Source organism: Candoia aspera, chromosome 1 (genome assembly GCF_035149785.1).
Source record: "Candoia aspera isolate rCanAsp1 chromosome 1, rCanAsp1.hap2, whole genome shotgun sequence".
NCBI lineage: Eukaryota > Metazoa > Chordata > Lepidosauria > Squamata > Boidae > Candoia > Candoia aspera.
In genome coordinates this window covers 304,816,390-304,836,496 of record NC_086153.1, presented here as the reverse complement: position 1 = coordinate 304,836,496, position 20,107 = coordinate 304,816,390, and the positions used below count along the sequence as shown (strand labels likewise).

At 40.2% G+C, this 20,107-nt stretch overlaps 1 protein-coding gene across 1 annotated transcript in view; it reads right to left on the bottom strand.

Annotated features, from left to right (window-relative positions):
• Positions 1-2,298: 2,298 nt before the first annotated feature.
• The window catches only part of KCNK13 (potassium two pore domain channel subfamily K member 13), a 39,960-nt gene continuing 22,151 nt past the window's right edge, over positions 2,299-20,107 (bottom strand). The window contains exon 2 of the mRNA XM_063288982.1: positions 2,299-3,185. Within this exon, the coding sequence (XP_063145052.1) occupies positions 2,299-3,185 (887 nt within the window). The remainder of the gene's footprint in view (positions 3,186-20,107) is intronic.

Genomic DNA, 20,107 nt, shown 5'->3' with positions numbered 1-20,107 from the left:
AAAATCTTTTTATCTGATATACAACAGTTTGAAGAACTCTGTATTAAATTAAGGTACATGTGACTCAGAGCCCATCTAAGTTTCTATATACATTTACGTTCATTAATTATGAATATATTGTCAACAAATTTTGTTATTTTTCCTAACCTAAATCTCTCCTATCCTTCATTCATAGTATTTCCATTCTAGTCATTATTTCTGTTGCTGTTCTGTTCACTGTTTTGCAACCTGTTTTCCTTTTTTGAGTAACTAAAACAGACATATTATGCAGAACACAATCTCAGAAGGACTATATGCAAAGGTACCTATTTTTTCTACAGCTTCTAGAAATATCTCACCTATTACTTTGAAATATTTTATCTGTAGTTTAACATTAGCTCTGAGTTCAACCAATAGCCTGAATTCTCTTCCCCTACTCATTGCGTTTAGAAAATAACTCTGCAACAAATTACAAACATCTTTTATTGTTTGCTTTTAAATACATGGCCTTACATTTTGCAATGCTGAATTTCATTCCATTTTTATCACTTCACTGTCTAAGGTCATCTAATTAGTTCAGCATAATTTCTGAATTCTTTCAGAAGTTGCAACACCTTTTAAGTTGGAATCCAGTTCCAATAAAAAATTCTCACATCCTTATTAATGAAACTATTTAATAAAAGAGGCCATACCGATTCTCAAAGAGCTCCATTGGTTCTTCCTCTTTCATATGAAAATATCCTGTTTAAGAACACCTAAAGCTGTAAACAAAGTGCCTAAACAAATTCCAGTGTCGTCATCCATCTCTCCTTCTCTCTCTCTCTCGTTGACATACTATAATTTGGACTGATTATTAATTGATTTTGGTATGTACTGGCACCTGGGTCACATTCCCAGGTTTTTTATTTTATTATCCCCTTTGCAGGCAATTGCTGTTGGATAGCAACTTTTTCAAAGGGATCAATCTATCAGTGATAATAATATACAGTATATAGATCAGGCTTTGTAATTGGAGATTAGCAGACACATTTTGGAAGTTAAGGTATTTTATCGTTCTATTCGGTTTAACCTAACTTTATTTCACTATTTCTAATGGCAGAACTTTGCCATTAGAGATTATGTACCTGATCCTGATAATATGGGCAAAACAAAGGTTTTATGCACCAAGATGCCATTCTGTATCAATGTACTGATTAAATCTTGCAAACACACTACACAGTGCAGAATTCTGATGTGTGCAGAATAACAAATAATCTTGGCAGATGAAGGAGATCCCCTCTTCCACCTCAAAATGCACAAGGCTTTCATCACACAGAAGCACACTACCCTGTCAAAGCTACAAATATCTGAATAAGCAGTGAATAACTTTTCACATGTAAACTCAAAAGCAAATGTCTGTTGCTGAGCATTGATTAGATCTCGTTCTCTGATCCGTGTTGATTGTTGACTGCACTTCCTGATATTCTTCTGTGGCATACTTTGTGATGCACAGCATCTCTGGGTTGGGATTAGTATTTAAATGTTTACATTTATGCCAGAAAACATATAATCTTTAGAGATAAATCTGAAAAAGGAAATTCAAAGAACAACTGTTTCCCAGTGACATAAATTAAAATAATAATAGCTTGGCCTTTTGAATAAATTTTTTGTTAGTTGAAAGGGAAATTAATTTCACAGTCTGCTAGTTGATCCCATGAGTAGGCTTCTAACTGATACAGAGCAAATAGTGGTTTGTACATGCCATTTAATGTAAAAACAAATTTGACATAGGGGCTTCTACTCTGCTGCACAACCCTCTTGACTGCTATGCTAGAACCTTGGGCTAAAACAATAAGGATAGAGAAGCAGTTAATCAAATGAAGGATGACAAACAGGGTAAGCAATCAGTTGCAGCAGCTGTTACAATGATGTAGGATGGGGAAGGTCCCATGCTGGCTCAAGGAGCCAAGTCTTTCTCATGTCAGCACTTGTATGCTGTGCTGAATCTGATGAGCTGATATGTTAGCACAGCAGCTTGTAAGACTAAATTACTAATGAAGCAATTAGCCTGTTGGGAGTTTTGTTCAGTTACTTTCTTATGCCTTTGACACATATTGCTGAAGCTTTTAAGTGTGGCTACATGAAATGATACCATTGGAATCTTCTTCAACAGGGGCTACCGAGCAAAAACAGACCGTTATGTGCGAAATGCAACACATATTAACTGCCAGCCACAAAACTAGGGATTGCTCTTCTGAAAAGCACCTTGCTTGGTTAGCTCTGTCTCTGTGATTTGATCCTTATCTTCCCACACTTACTGACATTTTCCCATGTGAATGTTTACCAATCAGTACTTGTCTCTGCCAACCTGTTGTTCATAATTCCCAAAGCACCTACACTACCTGCAAATCCATTGTGTATAGAAGTTGGACCTGGTGGTCCATGACAAGAGGGAATTTCAGACAACTGTTTTTGCATGATGGCAAGTGATACTTTGTTAGAGGCTAAGAGGTCTTTCATGGAGATCATTTCACCAGATATTCTGTGTCCTTCTGTGTCACTCTCAAGGACACCATCTGACTCAATTGATATGTTGCGCTGGCTCCGCACAGTCCCTGGCATCACAACATTCCTCCGTGACCTGAAGAGTTTTCTTCGGCACTTATGGCATGTGTTGCCCATTTTCTTTAATATCCAGTTTAAGAATTGTTTGATGACAATGGAGATCACATTAAATAAGGAATAGATACAACATACCCCCATGAGTATAAAGACACAATTGCCAAACTGGTAAAGCTGCTGATTTTTGTAGTATGTATTCCGACCACTCACCAGGTCACCAAAACCAATAGTACTGAAGGCCACAAAGCAAAAATAGAGGGAGTCAACATAACTCCATCCTTCTGTTGCTGAGTACATAGCAGAGGCACTACAGGAAATAATGACTGATGCCAGGCACAAGATAAGCATGACATAATACACAGAGGGCTTCCATCCAGCTAAGCTGCCCAGTTCATCATTCCCAACAGCCTGCTGGACGTTTCCAGGATGTGTACCTTTTCGCTTTAGTTGCTTCTTATGGTAAGACTTCATAACACATGTTATGATTGTGATCAGACGCTCCAGGAATAAGTTGAAGAATAATATGGTCCCTGCACAGCCAATGAGGCCATAAAATATCAGAAAAAGTTTGCCTGTTCTGGTAGTTGGTGTGGTTGTGCCGAATCCTGGAAGATAAAATAAGAAAATGTTATGTAAACAAGATTTCTGAGCAACAAGATGTTGCAAGATGTGGCATATAAAATGTCAGTATCTCATCAGAGTTGTCTATCAGTAGTATATTAGAACGATAGTAATAATATGCATTTGTGTAAAACTTTATAGTGCTTCACAAGCATTATCCTTATTCCTTACCAGCTTCTCAACGGCCTTGTGTGGTGCAGAGGGGTAGGCGGCAGTATTGCAACCGAAACTCTCCCCACGAACTGGCTTTGATCCCAGCGGCAGCTGGGTTCTCGGGTAGCCGGCTCAGGTTGACTCAGCCTTCCATCCTTCTGAGGTTGGTAAAATGAGCACCCAGCTTGCTGGGGAAGGTGATGACTGGGGAAGGCAATGGCAAACCACCCTGCCATAGTCTGCCAAGAAAATGTTGTGAAAGTGGCATCCCCCCAAAGGGTCAGATATGACTCGGTGCTTGCACAGGGGACCTTTCACCTTCACCTTACAAGCTTCTCATCGCTATCACTACACCAGTGTGCACGAGCTTGAGAGAGTGATGGGACTGTCATGGCTCAAATAAGACTGAAAAAAGAAGGTCCAGCCAGATTAAGTGTCCAGAGGTAATGACATTCAGAAGTGAGTAACTGAAGACTGGGGAGAGGAAGAGCAGAAAAGAACAAAGGGAATCCATAAAAGGAACTATCTGGAGAATGTAGAGGAAACATCTATAGCATTTAGTACCAGCTCCACAGCCAGAGAGTGAGGTCTACAGTTGCCAAAGACTAAGTGACAGCAAAAAAATTATTTGGACCACATTGTCTTTTCAAAGCGGCGGCCATGTTAAAGTCCTGAGAGAGCACACAGCACTGCCTTAAAGATTAACACATGCATTACAGAGCATGTGTTTTAAAGGACCACATACCTCTTTTAGTTTCATTGCTTGATTTTTAATCCCATTTTTCTACCAGGAACTCAAGGTATGATATATAGCATTGTCTCCTCTAATTTTACCCCACAATAACAACATTGTGTAATAGACTGGGCTGAGAGAGAGGGGCTAGCCCAATGTTTCCCAGGTAACCCATAGCTGAGAGAGGACTTGAACCCGAGTCCAACACCTTATCTATTACACTACTGCACCGATTCCATTTAAACTTAAAAGATTTAAAGTGGTATATGTATCTAAATGATTCCTTTTACTTTTCCTTAAAAAGATAAAGATCCTCTCAAGTCAAGCTGTATCCATGCCATTTTCTAAGCATATGAAAGTGTTTTACCATTGCTTCCTTCTGTGATGTTTTTTCAAATTAATAGTCTATCTCCTTAAACTACAGCAAACAAATCCTGTCTGATTTTCTTCACCCTTTCAAAAAACATATTAGGGCTAAAACAGTATATAAATGTGAATTGAAATGAATCAAGTGCCAGTCCAAACCATTTGTGTTCATTGATTTCAGCTATGTTTACTACTGGCAAGTTTAGTTTTGCAGTCTTAGTCTTCAATTGAGTTTTTTAAAAATAGATTTAGGTTGCATTTATTCTATGATTCTACTTCAGTTTGTATTGCAGTTTATGCCTCAACTGATTTTTTAGAAAGATATTTGATTGCTCCTTTGGGATCCTTGCGGTTAAATATCAGTTCCTTCCCCAACTTTTATCCATCTCTTGTCTTACATTTTCGTTTCTTGAATAATTAAAAATTGTGGCCTTAAAAAAAGATAATTAATTTATCTTTTAATAATTAATTTATTATTAAAATTAATTTTAAAAATTAATTAATAATTTTATCTCAAAATGTGGTTTCTGTCCTGAATTCTTACATCTGAAGTCAGAAGCAATTGGCCCTGGATTTTATAAAACTAAGACCATCTTGTTGCAGAAGCAGAAGTCTATATTGGTATTCTATATTTTGTGTATCTGAAAATTTATAGTTTAGGGAGGAATTGGCAGATTAATAGGGGCAGATTCCCTTTATTTTTCACAGATCCCAATTCATGTAATAATTGTTTAAATAATGCCTTCTTCCATTTCACAAAGCTAGCAGATCATTAGGTCTGGGACACTCATTATGACACCCAGAAGATATGAATCCATGTACAAAACCTCCTGGCACCCACTAGATTCCTTGTCTCATTTTACTGTATACATTTTAAAAACTGACATGCTTTCAAATAATGCACCATTTTACATCTATGTTTCAAAAAAATTAGTGTGGTTCCCAGAAGCTTTCTTAAGAAATAAGGATGATGTATGTTTGTATCTCAGTAATTTGCTTCAAAGTGTGCCCACATATCAGAAAAAGGAAAAAATAAGCAGTGATTTATAGGGAATGTCATGCAATAAAGTGGAAGAAAGGGGATAACTATGGTACAAGACAATATTTTGGTAAATCAGTGCTTTGTATCTGATTACTTCTCCATAGAAACTACTTGATGAACTTACAAGTTTCCCAGCAGTCATTTTGTGCAAGCACTTGCAATGTTCTCAAATTTCCAAATGTGGCCATTATCCCAAAGAGGGGTTAGGAAAGCCTATTTTGAACCCGTATGTGTTGTCTTTCAGACGAAGAATCCTGTTTGTATTACAACAGCAAGAGTGGTGGGTAATGATGCCAAACAGAGTATATTTGCTGATATTAATGTATTAATGTCTCTTGATAAACATTTGGAATTTTTTAATCAAATTGTACAATAAAATAAAAAACAATTGGAAACATCTCAAGTTACTTCCCCAGACCCAGCAATCCTATGGAGGTCTATCTCTTTATTACTCTTCATTATGTTCAACGCTGTCTGGAGTACAACGGCACAGAAATCTCAGTAATAAATAATAAATAAAATAACATTACTTTTGGTGGAGGATAGACTATTTTAGCATCAAACTGGTATCAGTGTAAGGCAATGAACTGTGTTCTCCTAAGATATCTTTCATAATATTAGAAGTACTGTATTTAAATAAGGCAAAACCCTTGTACAGTGCCGATAAAGTATTTTTTTTTAAAATCCTAACTTCTTTTACTCTCTTTTACAAACAGGTGAACACTTCCATAACTTATTTTTGAACAAGAACATAGTTATGCAATATCTATAATCATGCAACTAATGCAATGCAGTCTGCAACTTAAAAAAGAATATATGACAGAATATGTCTTATTATGGAAAGCTTATACAATACATATGTATGTATGTCTGTGTGTATATATCTATATGTGAATGAAAAGGTATACATTAAAGGACATAGAAGAAATAGAAGAAATGTATGAGGATGAAATTTTGTCTAAAATTTTGTGCAGGCTCTTCAGAAAAAATGCAGACCTATATGTAAATATTACTGACAAATCTTGTAGCTGGGAAAACAAGAAACTAAGCTAAATCAAACTTGATACATTTCTTCTATTGAAGAGGTCTTATGCAGTGCAGGCAATAAATGGCTTAACAAATGAGCTGTTTTGATGCTTCTTAAAGGTATGCTTATAAACACAATCAGCAAGCATCCTGTCCAAAGATAATCATTGCTTCCCCACCACCCCACACCATTTAAAATGCTTAGAGTAGACTCAAAACAAGCAATAGGAAATATTTCCTAACTTGTGGGATGCTTGCATTTGCTGAAGTTCATTAAGATCTTATAAAACATATAAAAATCATGTCCTTGGCATAGATGATTTATTTATTTCTCAAATTTCTACCACCATCCATCTCCCCCCCGAAAGGGGGGACTGCCTGAGAAACATTGAAACCACTCTCTTTCCTTTTGAACCACAAGTTTCTTGGATATTTTAAAGTACATCTATTTTAAAGTACACCTATTGTTTTAATGCCCACATCTACTATTTTGTGTGCTAAACTATATAGAGCTTTTGAGGTAGGGTAAGTTTATAAATAGCAACCAGTTCAAGGTTATCCATTAAGCTTTGTAGGGATATGGGAATTTGAACCTTAATTGTCCTGGTTAAAGTCTAGCATTCAGACTAGGATTTCTTGAATGTCAAGTGACAAATTTATTGTAGAATGGAATTAGAAGGGGAAAATTTAGAAGTCCAAAAATAAAGTCAAGATGTAACTGTTTCAGTAATGGAATATTTCTACTTGAATTTGTGAAGGTAAAATGCAGCTAATTTACAGTTGGTTCTTTTATTTCTCAAAAATCAAATTAAATGACTCCGTAGTCATACGCTGTTTCTGCTTGACAAAAATGCAGTGATGCTGATATAATTGCATTCCAATTATGCCAGCTGGGTGTTTACTTCATTCAACTGAGTTAGCGTTTTACAAATCCCAAATAGACTGTGATTAAGTTGACAAAGTTCTCATGTCAGAATTTTGTTCTTGTCTGCTGCATTTTCTCAGGAATACCAGTTTTTTTTCTTTGAAAGCAATCAGACAGATTGAATATTCTTATATTCATATCGAATTATGGAGATTAGGCATACCAGCAAAATACCACCTTCATTACTCAGGCAGGAAAGGGAGAAATCACAGCTAGCACCTGTGAAATCAGTTACCCTGCCTTTTGGCATTAGAATTAGAGGCTCCAAGAGTCAATCACTCTTAAAAGTCAGGGGCAAACCATCAGATAACAGTAGCATGATTTCCCTCTGATTTTCAGTAGAAAATGAAAGGAAATATTTTTGTTAAGTTTCAGTAAGATAAAGCATGTATCACAGTTTAATAATCTCTACTTCCCTCATATACAGTACCTCAAAAACCCCAAGCAGAAAATGGATTGAAATGTTTACCCCACCCCCACCAGCAATGTAGTTATGTCACCACATCCACTCTAAACTTAAGCAACTGGGCAACATAAAAATCATAGTCCTCAGTAACCCAAAGGTTGCCTATTCTTGCTATAATATTTACAAACCACAATGATAGGGCATTCATCACCCTAAGCCAAAGCATACTACATTTTATTTATTTGTATATTTGTATACCACCAAATCACCTGCCAGCCTAGCAGTTCGAAAACATGCAAATGTGAGTAGATTAATAGGTATCGCTTTGGCGGGCAGGTAACGGCATTCCGTTTAGTCATGCCGGCCACATGACCACAGAGGAAGTGTCTTCGGACAAACACCAGCTCTTCGGCTTTGAAATGGAGATGAGCACCGCCCCCTAGAGGCGGACACGACTGGACTTAATGTCAAGGGAAACCTTTACCTTTACTATACCACCAAATAGGAGTCCCAAGGGTAAAAAGTTATGCAGATAAAACATCCACAGTAGGTAACATTAAAGCATCTATGGTAAAAACATTCAGTAAAAGTTACACAAAACATCCCACATAAGAAAATAAATATATTAAAAAATAAATACAATCAAACCATACTAAGTATACAGGTAGTCCTTGCTTAATAACCATTTGCCTAACAACAGTCCAAAGTTAATGACAGCCTTGGAAAAAGTGCTTTATGTCCTGTATTCACACTTATGACTGTCCCAAACCATCGGACCACACCCATAGTCATGTGATCACAATTCAGGCACTTGGCAGCTGGCTCACATTTATGACCATTTGCAGCAGCGTGTAGTTGCGGGCATGTGATCACAATTTGTGACCTTTTTTTTTGCTGGTTTCTAGGACATGGAGGGAGCTGGGCAAGGAGATCTGGGCCATCCACTCCCTACCTGCCTGGAAGCGGTGGACAGCTGTTGGGGCCCCTCCAGTGTGAATGAGGACTCCCTCCTGGGGTGAGAGACGAGGGGGGGAGTCAGGAAGTGTCTGATGGTGTGGGAGAGCACTCACCTCCTGAGTGAGAGGCAGGAGGTGAGGGGGAGCGAATGAGATGCCCCTGGCCGACCGGTGAGAAAGGCCGAACAGGGAGCAGTGTGATTGAAGAATGAATGGGTGGGTGATGGCTGGGCCCAGATGGCACCAAGAGCACGAGCTGGTGTGCCAGAGGGCTTGCCATTGCCCTGTGGGTAACTGTGTGTGTGTGAGGGTGTGTGAGTGGATGGAGGGACCTCTACTTCAAGCGGGAGACTCCGGAAGTGCTGGAATGGGGCTAGGTGGATTTGGAGTCTCTGGGGGCTGCAGGGCGGGCCATACTATTGAGGTGGTGACGGGTAGGGGATGTTATGGCGGGAGCCGGAGGGCGGGCCATCTTTGGGGAAGACGCCCCCGGTGGTGTGTTCCGGCCCTCTGCGCTTAGACCCAGGTCCCTGATCAGCAGACCCACAGGGGCCCTGGTCTTCGGCTGTTGCTACTTAATGCCAGGTCTATTAACAACAAAGCCCCCCTCATAAGTTACTTGATCACTGAGGAGGGGGCAGACCTGGCATGTATTACTGAAACCTGGCTGGGCCCTGAAGGTGGGGGTGCCCCTTTCGGAAATGTGCCAGGCCGGGTTTACGGTATGGCACCAGCCGAGACTCCAGGGCAGGGGGGGAGGGGTGGCAGTTGTCATCCGGGAGTCTCTGGTGGCCTTCAGGGACTCTGCCCCACATGTGGCCGGTTGTGAGACCCTGTTTTTCAAGTTGGGTGCACAAGAGCAGTTGGGAGTGTTGCTGCTGTACCAGCCTCCCTGCTGCGTGGCAACCTCCCTGCCTGAGCTGCTGGAGGCCATCTCAGGGTTGGCAGTGGAGTTCCCCAGGCTTATGGTTCTGGGGGACTTCAACCTGCCTTCCCTGGGGCGGGCCTCTGAGGCAGCTCGTGAATTCATGGCTACCATGGCAGCCATGGGCCTGACTCAGATTATTCATGACCCAACTCGAGAAACTGGCTGGATTTAGTTTTCTTGTCGGAGCAGTGGCAATGTGACCTGAGGGGAGAGTTACAGCTATCCCCATTGTCATGGTCAGATCACGCCCTGGTGGCCTTGAGATTCTCTTATGCCACCACCACCCCGCAGGGAGGCAGGACCCATTCGATTGGTCCGCCCCCGGTGACTGATGGACCCAGTAGGGTTTCAGAGGGATCTGGGGGTTATACCCGGGGATCTGCTGCACGGTCCAGTGGAGGCCCTGGCCACCACCTGGAATAGGGAGGCGGCTGGGGCCTTGGAGAGGATCACCCCTGTGCGACCTCTCTTGCCTCATCATACTCGATGCTCACCGTGGTTTACAGAGGAGCTGAGGGTTTTGAAAAGGACTAAGAGATGTCTAGAGCACCGCTGGAGGAAGACAAAGACCGAATCTGACCGAACACTGGTTAGAGCCGCTATTAAGGCCTACCTGGTGGCGATAAAAGCGGCGAAGCATCAATACTTCTCCGCTCTTATTGCATCTGCAGAATGCCACCCAATGGCCCTATTTAAAATCACTCAATCCCTTTTGGGGAAGGTGGGTGCAGTGACCCACCTACAGGGCCATGCAGAGGAGTTTTCGGAGCATCTGCAAGACAAAATCGCTGGGATCCGCTCTACACTAGATTCCAAGTGTGACGCAGGGTCTGTGGCGATACCAAGGGATCGTACTTATCATGCTATCTGGGAACAGTTTGATCTTGTTGGACCTGAGGAAGTGGACAGGATCCTCCAGACAGTAAATGCCACCACTTGCCAATTAGATCCATGTCCCTCCTGGCTGGTGAAAGCAGCTTGGGAGGTGACATGTGGTTGGGTCCAGACGATGGTTAATACATCCTTGAGGGAGGGGGTGTTTCCAGCTGCCTTTAAGGAGGCGCTGGTACAACCCCTCCTCAAGAAACCATCGTTGGACCCTACTGTACTGGATAATTTTCATCCAGTCTCCCACCTCCCCTTTTTGGGGAAAGTGGTTGAGAAAGTGGTGGCATTACAACTCGAGGATTCTGGAGGAAACAGATTATCTAGACCCCTTTCAGTCAGGCTTCAGGACAGGATATGGGACAGAAACAGCATTGGTCGCACTTGTGGATGATCTCTGGTGGGAGCGGGATGGGGGTAGTGCATCCATCACTTTTCTTGACCTCTCAGCGGCTTTCGATACCATCGACCATGGTATCCTTTTGGGTCAGCTTAGGGAGTTGGGGGTGGGCAGCGTAGTTTTGAGCTGGTTCACCTCCTTCCTCCAGGGCCGGTCCCAGTCGGTGGTGATGGGGGGGAGAGATCCGACCCTCGTCCTCTCCTTTGTGGGGTGCCGCAGGGTTCGGTCCTCTCTCCTCTCCTATTTAACATCTACATGAAACTGCTGGGCGAGATCATCTGTCACCACGGGATGAGGTATCATCAGTATGCCAATGATACTCAATTGTATATCTCCATCCCGGGTGAGGTAAGTGATGCTGTGACTGCCCTCTCTTGGTGCCTGGGGGCTGTAGGGGTCTGGATGGGGAACAACAGGCTTCGGCTGAACCCTGGCAAGACGGAGTGGCTGTGGGTTAAGGGTTCCTCTGTATCCAGGACTTTGTCATCTTTAGTTCTGGATGGGGTTGCACTGCCCCAGACAGACCCAGTGCATAATCTGGGAGTCCTCATGGACTCACGGCTCCTGCTGGAAGAACAGGTGGCAGCCGTGGCTGGAAGGTCGTTTGCACAGCTTCGTGGTATGCACCAGTTGCGCCCTTTCCTGGATCGAAAAGCCCTTCGGACGGTCACTCATGCCCTTGTTATCTCCCATATAGACTACTGCAATGCGCTCTACATGGGGCTACCCTCGAAGAGTATCTGGAAGCTTCAGCTGGTCCAGAATGCAGCCACGCGGGCTAGTTTTGGCGCCTCTAGAAGGGCACACACACCTTTGCTACGTGAGCTGCATTGGATACCAGTTTGCTTCCGGGTCCAATTCAAGGTGTTGGTGATAACCTTTAAAGCCCTACATGGCATGGGACCTGGTTACCTGAGGGACCGCCTCTTCCCCGTATCATCAGCCTATCCCACCTGCTCATGCAGACAGGGCATGCTGCAGATCCCGTCAATAAGAGAATTTCATCTGGCGGGGTCCAGGAGGCAGGCCTTCTCAGCAGTAGTGCCTGCCTTTTGGAACATCTTGCCCCCGGAGGTAAGATTAGCCCCATCGCTTCTAGCCTTCTGGAGGAAGTTGAAGACCTGGCTCTGCCACCGGGCTTGGGGCAGGGAGGAGAATCGACATACTTGGGGTTGGCTGGTGCCTTGAAGTGCCCCTCCTACACGATGGTTGAAGAAATCATAGCCATCTGGATTTTATGAGCTGGGGTAGTTACGAAATTGTTTTGGTTTTAATGGGATTTTATTGGAATTTTATCGTGTATTTGGGTTTTTACTGTATATTTATTCTGTGTTGTAAACTGCCCAGAGTCCATCCGGTTGGAGGAGATGGGTGGTGACAAATTTGATAAATAAATAAATAAAAAACGCCCATTGGGGAAACTGGAATTGCTTAACAACCCGTGATTAACGACCATTGTAAAAATAGTCGTAAAATTGGGTCCAGTCATGTAGTCTCACTTAACGACCGTATCACTTAACCAATTTTCCAGTCCCTGTTGTGGTTGTTAAGGGAGGACTACCTGTACGTTAATAACACACACACTTAATAACATATTCAGCCTAGTCAATCTGCAAATGGAAGAGCTGATTGTTGAGCTTAGTGCCGTAATGTGTAATGCTATTGGTGGAAGGCTGTTATTTCAGGACAGCACATATTTGCAAAGGTTTTATTTAAAAGTGTGCTAGATAAGGTGCTGCATATGTAGTAAAAAATTGGAAGAACATATGATTGCCTTTACTTCATATCCACAGATTAAAGTAATGGTAGAGGGCAGAATGCAACCTAAATAGGGTAGTATCAACTGGTTCTAATTCTTCTAATTACATATATTGATTCCATTATTTTAAACAGATTTATGCTGCTTTTGTATAAGTTAAAAGCATGCTCTTCTTGCAAATATCACTTATCACTTAATTATTTAATTCTATTTTGGCATTGCCCAGAGTCATTCTGGAGATGAAGAGCAGCAAAATCATATTAAATTAATAATACACTTAATTCAGATATCATTTGCCTTTTAGAGTATTTTACTGTATCTGTTAACATTAGTTACCAAGTGCACGTATTATTCATTCCATTTCCAATTTCCACTGTGCAGAGTTTCAGATTCTTGTCTGTTGCATAGCTCTTGTCATAAAGTTAGCTCCAGTTTGTTAATACAATATCAGAGTTTTCTGTCTGTATAGATTATTAATACATCTCAAAAATGTTTTGTAATCTCTTTAACTTTCTATTTCTGATGCATAGATAGTTGAAACAAAACAGATGTAGTCAGAATGAGAAATGGTCATGGCTATTCTCCCAAATACTCTCAACATATTGTGTGTACAGGGACATAGAATTCATATTTGTATGCAAACAGATGTACATATCTGGGTAAACAGTTTTCTAAATTGTGGACCGGAAATCAAATGAGGTGTTCGCCTTAATCAGAGCAGATTCTTTTGCTCTTCATCTTCTGAGGAGGAGCAAAATAAGTCATCAAGAAAAGCTACTTCAAGATATTCCAAGCAGCTTGATGTAGCAGTGCCTAAGTAAGCCAGTTCCCCAATCCCCTTACTGTTTTTAAGTATGAGTCTTCAGAGACTGGGAAGATTTTAATGAGCCAGATAGAAGGGCCTGTCTGGCAAGACCAATTCAGCCTGCAGGATGGGGGTTCTGTGCCATGTTTTAATGTATTTTTTATTTTATATTTTGAGACATTTTTGAGACATCTAAACTGTGCTGTGCTTCTGTGCTGGTATTCTTATTTATCCATACTGCCCATTTCCTACAGACCATCTTTCATTTAAAAAAAAGGCATTAAGTCCTCCTTGGCTAACTTCTGGCCAATTAGCTTATTAAGCATTATAAGTCCCCCCTTCTTGGGGGAGATGGGCGGTAATAGAAGTTTGAAAAATAAATAAATAAGTCAATTGTATGCTAGACACCTTTGTGATAAATTCTGCAATTGGATGTTCCAGCAGAAAATGCTAGCTGGGGAGGAAACCAGCAAGAAACGTAAAGCTAGAATTGGATTGGTAAATGCAGGAAAATTGACAGATAGGTTTTAATATGTTTATATATTTAAAGTTTTTTATTCTCATTTCCATCTGATCAACTGACTTACTGGCCACTAAACTTGCTTGTAATAAAACAACCCTTTAGCCATGCCATGTGATTTCTTGGGAAAGCTGCTGTAACTGCATTCATAAATCGGTGAACTTGACAAGCAGCATCCAGGCTAGTTTGTCTTTTAGTAGATGCATGTGTGGAAAATGGGGTGATAACCCTACTTGGAATCTTTCAGTCATTTGCTAGGGTCAGCAGAGCATAAATGTGTAATTTGAACCAAACTCATTATGGCATGTAGATATGATGCTTAAGGTCCAAAAGAACAACCAAAGGTTTATTAATAAAGTCTCATGCCAGTATAAAAAGTCAGCACTTCTGAGCTTTCTATCCTCATGCTGAAGTAAAGGTAAAGGAGGTACAGTTCCTCTAGGAAATAGGTATCTTTTTCTATCTTTTTGTGTTTTATCTTTACTTTAAAAATAAAATAAAGTTATTATAAAAAAAGGATAGAAACAAAAATCTCATATTTTTCCTAAAAGGACATTTATCTGTTTACTGTCATTCTGTTATTGTATTTATCAGTTATGGTAAATTTAAGGACATAAACATTGCTATCAATATTATTGATAAACTGCTGCAATTATAAGCACTAATAGCTTAAATGGGGCTGAAACACTGTTTGCTACTGTGAAAGCAATCTTCCTTTAAGGCTCCTGCACAAGTACAGGTAGTCTTCAGTTGACGATCATTTGTTCAGCAACCAAAGTTACAATGGCACTGAATGAAGAGACTTACAACCCATTCTCGTAGTTGTGGCCATCACAGCATCCCTGTAGTCACATGATTGCAATTCGGGTGCTTGGCAACCAACTCGCAATTACGATGGCTATGGTGTCCTGTGGTCACGTGATCGCCATTTGCGACCTTCACTGCCAGCTTCCGATAATCAAAGTCAATGGGGGAGCCAGCAGGAAGTCACAAGTGGCAAACATGTCACACTTAACGACTGTGTGGGATTTGCTTAATGATGGCAACCAGAAGTGACGGAACTGCTGTTGTAAGTTGGCACAGTCACGTGATGTTGTACTTTACAACTGTGTTGCTTAGCAATGGAGTTGCTGATTCCAATTACCGTTGTTAAGCAAGGACTACCTGTACAGCTTTCAGCCAACCATGATTGCTACCTCTCATGTAATGAAAGGCAGGAAAGAAACACATACATTGTACCTGCAACTGCCCAGAGTTGATGGGAGTCAGGCAGCATATAAATTTCATAAATTATTATTATTATTATTATTATTATTATTATTATTATTATTATTACCATATCTACTGTAACAGCTCACTTGTAGCCAAAAACTTGGACTTCCTCAGCTATAAGAAGCTATTGAATCTAGCTGCCAATCTACCTCATTTATTCTTACATTATTTTTATTATGATATATGTTGGTGTACAACTGAAATATGCTGGTATATGGCTGAGATAATGTATACACTAATTTCATACTGTAAACGTTTCTCCCAGAAACTGCCATCTTGTAGGATAACATTATATAGACACATATAAGGAAGATATCACATAAAATGATTGTAGCCAATATTAAAAAAAATTCCCTTCTCACCCTTATGGGTGAGGCCTGGGAGTTCGAGGGTTCTGAGCAGTATCTTAGCTGTTCATGGCACTTCACTCTTCTGGACAGAGAGCTCTGATGTTGCGCCTGGGATCTGTTGGAGCTACCCTCCCAGCTTGGGAGTCACAGCCTCGAGTACTCCTACCACCACTGGGACCACTTTGGCTTTTACCTTCCACATCCTCTTCAGTTCCTCTTTTAGGCCCTGGTACTTGTCCAGCTTCTCAAATTTCTTCTTCCTGATGTTGTTGTCACTTGGCACTGCTACATCTATCATCACCACTGTCTTCTGGTCTTTGTCTACTACCATGATGTCTGGTAGAGGACCCAAGATTGAAGAAGACACATACCACCCATAGGGGTGAGAAGGGGATTTTTTTTTAAACTTTAATTCAACCTGAATTTAGGAGGAAGTTCTGATTGCAGATAGTTTATTGCAACCAACAGATTAAATATGCCCTCTTTTGTGGAGAAATATAGGTTTGATTCTTGGTCTTTTTACCCCACTCAGTTACATGAAAATCTCTACCCCTATTTCTCCCTGCAGATACCTTTTCCATCTTTAACATTTACTTAGGCCTGTGGCATCTCACTAATTCTTATTCTTTATTTTTTATTTCAATTTATAGTATTTTTACTGTATTTTATTTTTTGTACTATCGTGATGGTTTTAATCACTTGTTGTAAACCGCCCAGAGGCCTCCGACGGGAGGAGATGGGCGGGGATAAATTAGATAAAATAAATAAATAAATAAATAAATAAAATTCTGCCTACAGTTAGAATGACTGCTCTGCTGTTGTTTCTTTTCCCTCTGAGATTATACTCCTGATGTTGTTTCACCTAGAAAAAACAAACTTGAAATGGCTGCATGCACAAAAACATGGAAACTGAGAATTTGTGTGCTTTAGCAGTTCAGTTCCTGTGGGAAAAAACTGACATTTCATATTTTTGAGAATTTGGCTGTCTTGTTCTACAGAGCAGGGAAAAAGTCCATTCACTTGAATCCAGAGCAGGAAAAAACAAAAGCAAAATCACATCATAAATTAATTAATCATCTAACAGACTCATTAAAAAAAATTAAGATTTTATTGTGAACAGCAACAGTTGCATTATTAGTTCAAGATGTTAGATAGCTGACACATTTAATCACTGGCAACAGCACCTTAAAATGGGAACAGATACTATTTGCAAAGAAGAACAAATGTTTAATTCCTCTCCCATCTTTTAATTAGACAAGTGGGAGTGATATGGATTTGCAGAAAAAAAATTGACTGGGAAAAAGTTAAGCAATAATTGCTATCTCCTCTCCTGCCATTTTGCATATGACCAGAAGCAAGCAATAGAGGTTTCCATAATCTTGACTATTGCCAATCACTATTTCCTACTTGGCACATGATGTGATCAAGTGTAGATCAAGCATCCCATGAACATGCTGGGATTTTTTTGGTTCATATGCATACAACTGAACCTAGCACTCCTGTTAACCTAAGTATCCTAATATTGGTTTGCACCAATAGAGTGAATATGGGCTATTCATATGTAAGAACACCAGGGCAAGACTAAAGTTTGCTCATGAACACCTAGACAAAGACTAGGACTTCTGGAACAATGTGCTCTGGACAGACAAGGCAAATGTAGAGTTATTTGGCCATAGTACCAGAAGACATGCATGGTGAAAATCAAAGAAAGCATTTCACCAGAAGGACCTCATACCATCTGTAAAGCATGGTGGTGGAAAAGTTATGGTTGGGGCTGCTTTGCTGCATCAGGGCCTGGGCAGCTCACCATCACAGGATCTACTACGAATTCTTCATTGTACCAGAGGGTACTTGAGGATAATGTGAGGCCATCTATCAATAAGACTAAAGTTCAACTGAAAGTGGACCTTTCAACGTGACAATGACTCTAAAGATTCCAGTAAAATCACCAAGGAATGGCTGAAAGCAAACAAACAAAAAAGAACTTGAGGGTGTCCTGGAATGGGAAAGTAAAAGCCTGGATTGAAATCCCATAAAGATGCTGTAGGTTGATTTGAAACAGACTGTGGACACAAGAAACCTTTCAAACATCACACAGCTGAAAAAATTCCTCCCGGTTGATGTCAGAGACTGGTAGACAGTTCTAGGAAACTCCTGCTTGAGGTTGCTTCTGCCAAAGGGGACAATACTAGATATTAGAACCAAGGGTATATTTTTCCACAGAAGGAAATAGCATATCTGTTAACTTTTTGAGTGCATGAGTGCAAAGTCAATTTTTCATAGTTTTTTTTTGTTCAATTACATCACCTCTTTCTTTATATACTGTTTGAATGAAGATAAAATATTGGTATGTCCACATATGGTATGTTAGGGGGAAAAAAAACTATACAGAGTGTACTTGTTTCCCTGAAAAAAAAAATGAGAAATTTCAGCTGATGCATGGTTCTATGTTATTTTTTCCAAGCTTTCCCCCTCCCCAAATTAAATTACGTTACTGGATCTAGGCTCCATCATTATCATCATCATCATCATCATCATCATCATCATCATCATCATCATCCTACAAGTAGTACTGTATATTACAAAAATAAGAACAAATCTTCCAAACCAAATACAGTCAACTGTTAGGACAGGAGAAAACAGACTACCTGTAGGAAGCATTTGTGAGTAAAAATGTTTTTTCTTTAGCCAGACACCAACTTATCTCATTTAATCCTTGAAATGGGTTAAAGGGGACAAAAAGTACTGAGCAGATTACATGATTCCGCACTATTGCCTCTGTTGGGCACCTTAGGAGAAGAAACGAATGAGAAAGCACATGTAATCTTATATTTTATGTTTTCAAGCTTTCATTGCACACTGAGAATTTTTTATTTATTTGTTAAATTTATATATCAGTTTTTTTCCAAGAAGCAAGGTAGTTTATATGGGTCTGTCCCTTTATTTTATCACTACAACAGCAATCCTGTGAAGCAGACTGAAAGACTGCGGCTGGCCCAAAGCCATCCAGAGAATGTCCATGGCTGATGGTTTCCCCAGCCGTGATTTAACTTCTTAATCACTGCATTACATCACATTCTCGCTCTCTATCCAGTGAGAAGATGCATCTGCCAGTCAGGTCTGAGCACTTACAGTTCTTCTCACTGTACCTCAGTTTAAAACCAGGAGGGGCAAATTTATTCTGTTTTCAGTTTTGCTCCTTTTTGCAGATCAAAATACTTTTTGATGTTCAAACTGTGGTTTATCCTGTAATATTTTCAGAGAGGCAGTGGCACTATTAAATAAATAATGGTTTATCTACTTTCTTCTTTCTACTGTTGATATGCAAGAAAAAAGCAAATATCCAAGACCAAGGGATATTTGGAGGAAAGTCCAGATATTCTTCTCTTTAAACATACCACATATGGGAACACCAATGGGAGGTATCCCATTTGTTGTATGTTCCCTTTAAACATACAACAAATGGGAACACCAATGGGAGGTGTAGGGAACAGGTGGCAAACTCATGTAGATAGATATTCAAATTACTGTACGTAGAATACCAATATTATTGTTCGTTTATTTATTTATCTATCAAATTTATCACCGCCCATCTCCCAAGAGGGACTCTGGGCGGTTTACAATAAAACATAAATACTTATTTATCCTAGAAGCAGAAATTGAAAGGCAAAGTAGATATGAAACAAGGGATATATCTGTTCAGCTTCAAAAGCTAAGTGACATAAAATGGTTGGATCCATCTTCAAAAAAGTAATAAAACAGTATGAACTTCCACTGAAATGCTGCTCTATAAAAGCCTTCCCCAATCTGATGTACAAGGACTGCACCTCTCAGGATTCCCAGTCACCCCCGCCCCTGCCAAAAAAACCCAGTCATCATGGTCTTGATCTGGAAATGTTAGGAGTTGCAGTCTAGATTGGAGAAGGCTGTTCTGTACCAATGAGGCCACATTAGAAAATAATGAGAATGACCATGCTTGGGGACTTGCGAAAAGGCACAAAAATTTTAGATACAAATACATGTAATGATGCAGAGAATTTTAAAGATAAATATTAGGATGAAACTAGAACTTTTCTTATTGGGATTTATGGATAATCAATTAGAAAAGACTTATGGAATATTGATTGTATATATGGCGACTGCAGCAATATTATTATATGCACAACGATAGAGAAATACTGAAACATCCACAATGGAGGATTGGATTGTAAAGATGGCAGAATATGCAGAAATGGCAAAATTGACCTGCCTGGTGAGGTAGAAAACAGTAAGTACTTTTTATAAAAGACTGGGAAACTTTAATGGACTTTTTGCTGAAAATGGAAAAAAGTGAAATGGTGATTTTTGGATATGCTGATTGAAAGAAGGTTTGAATGTGGG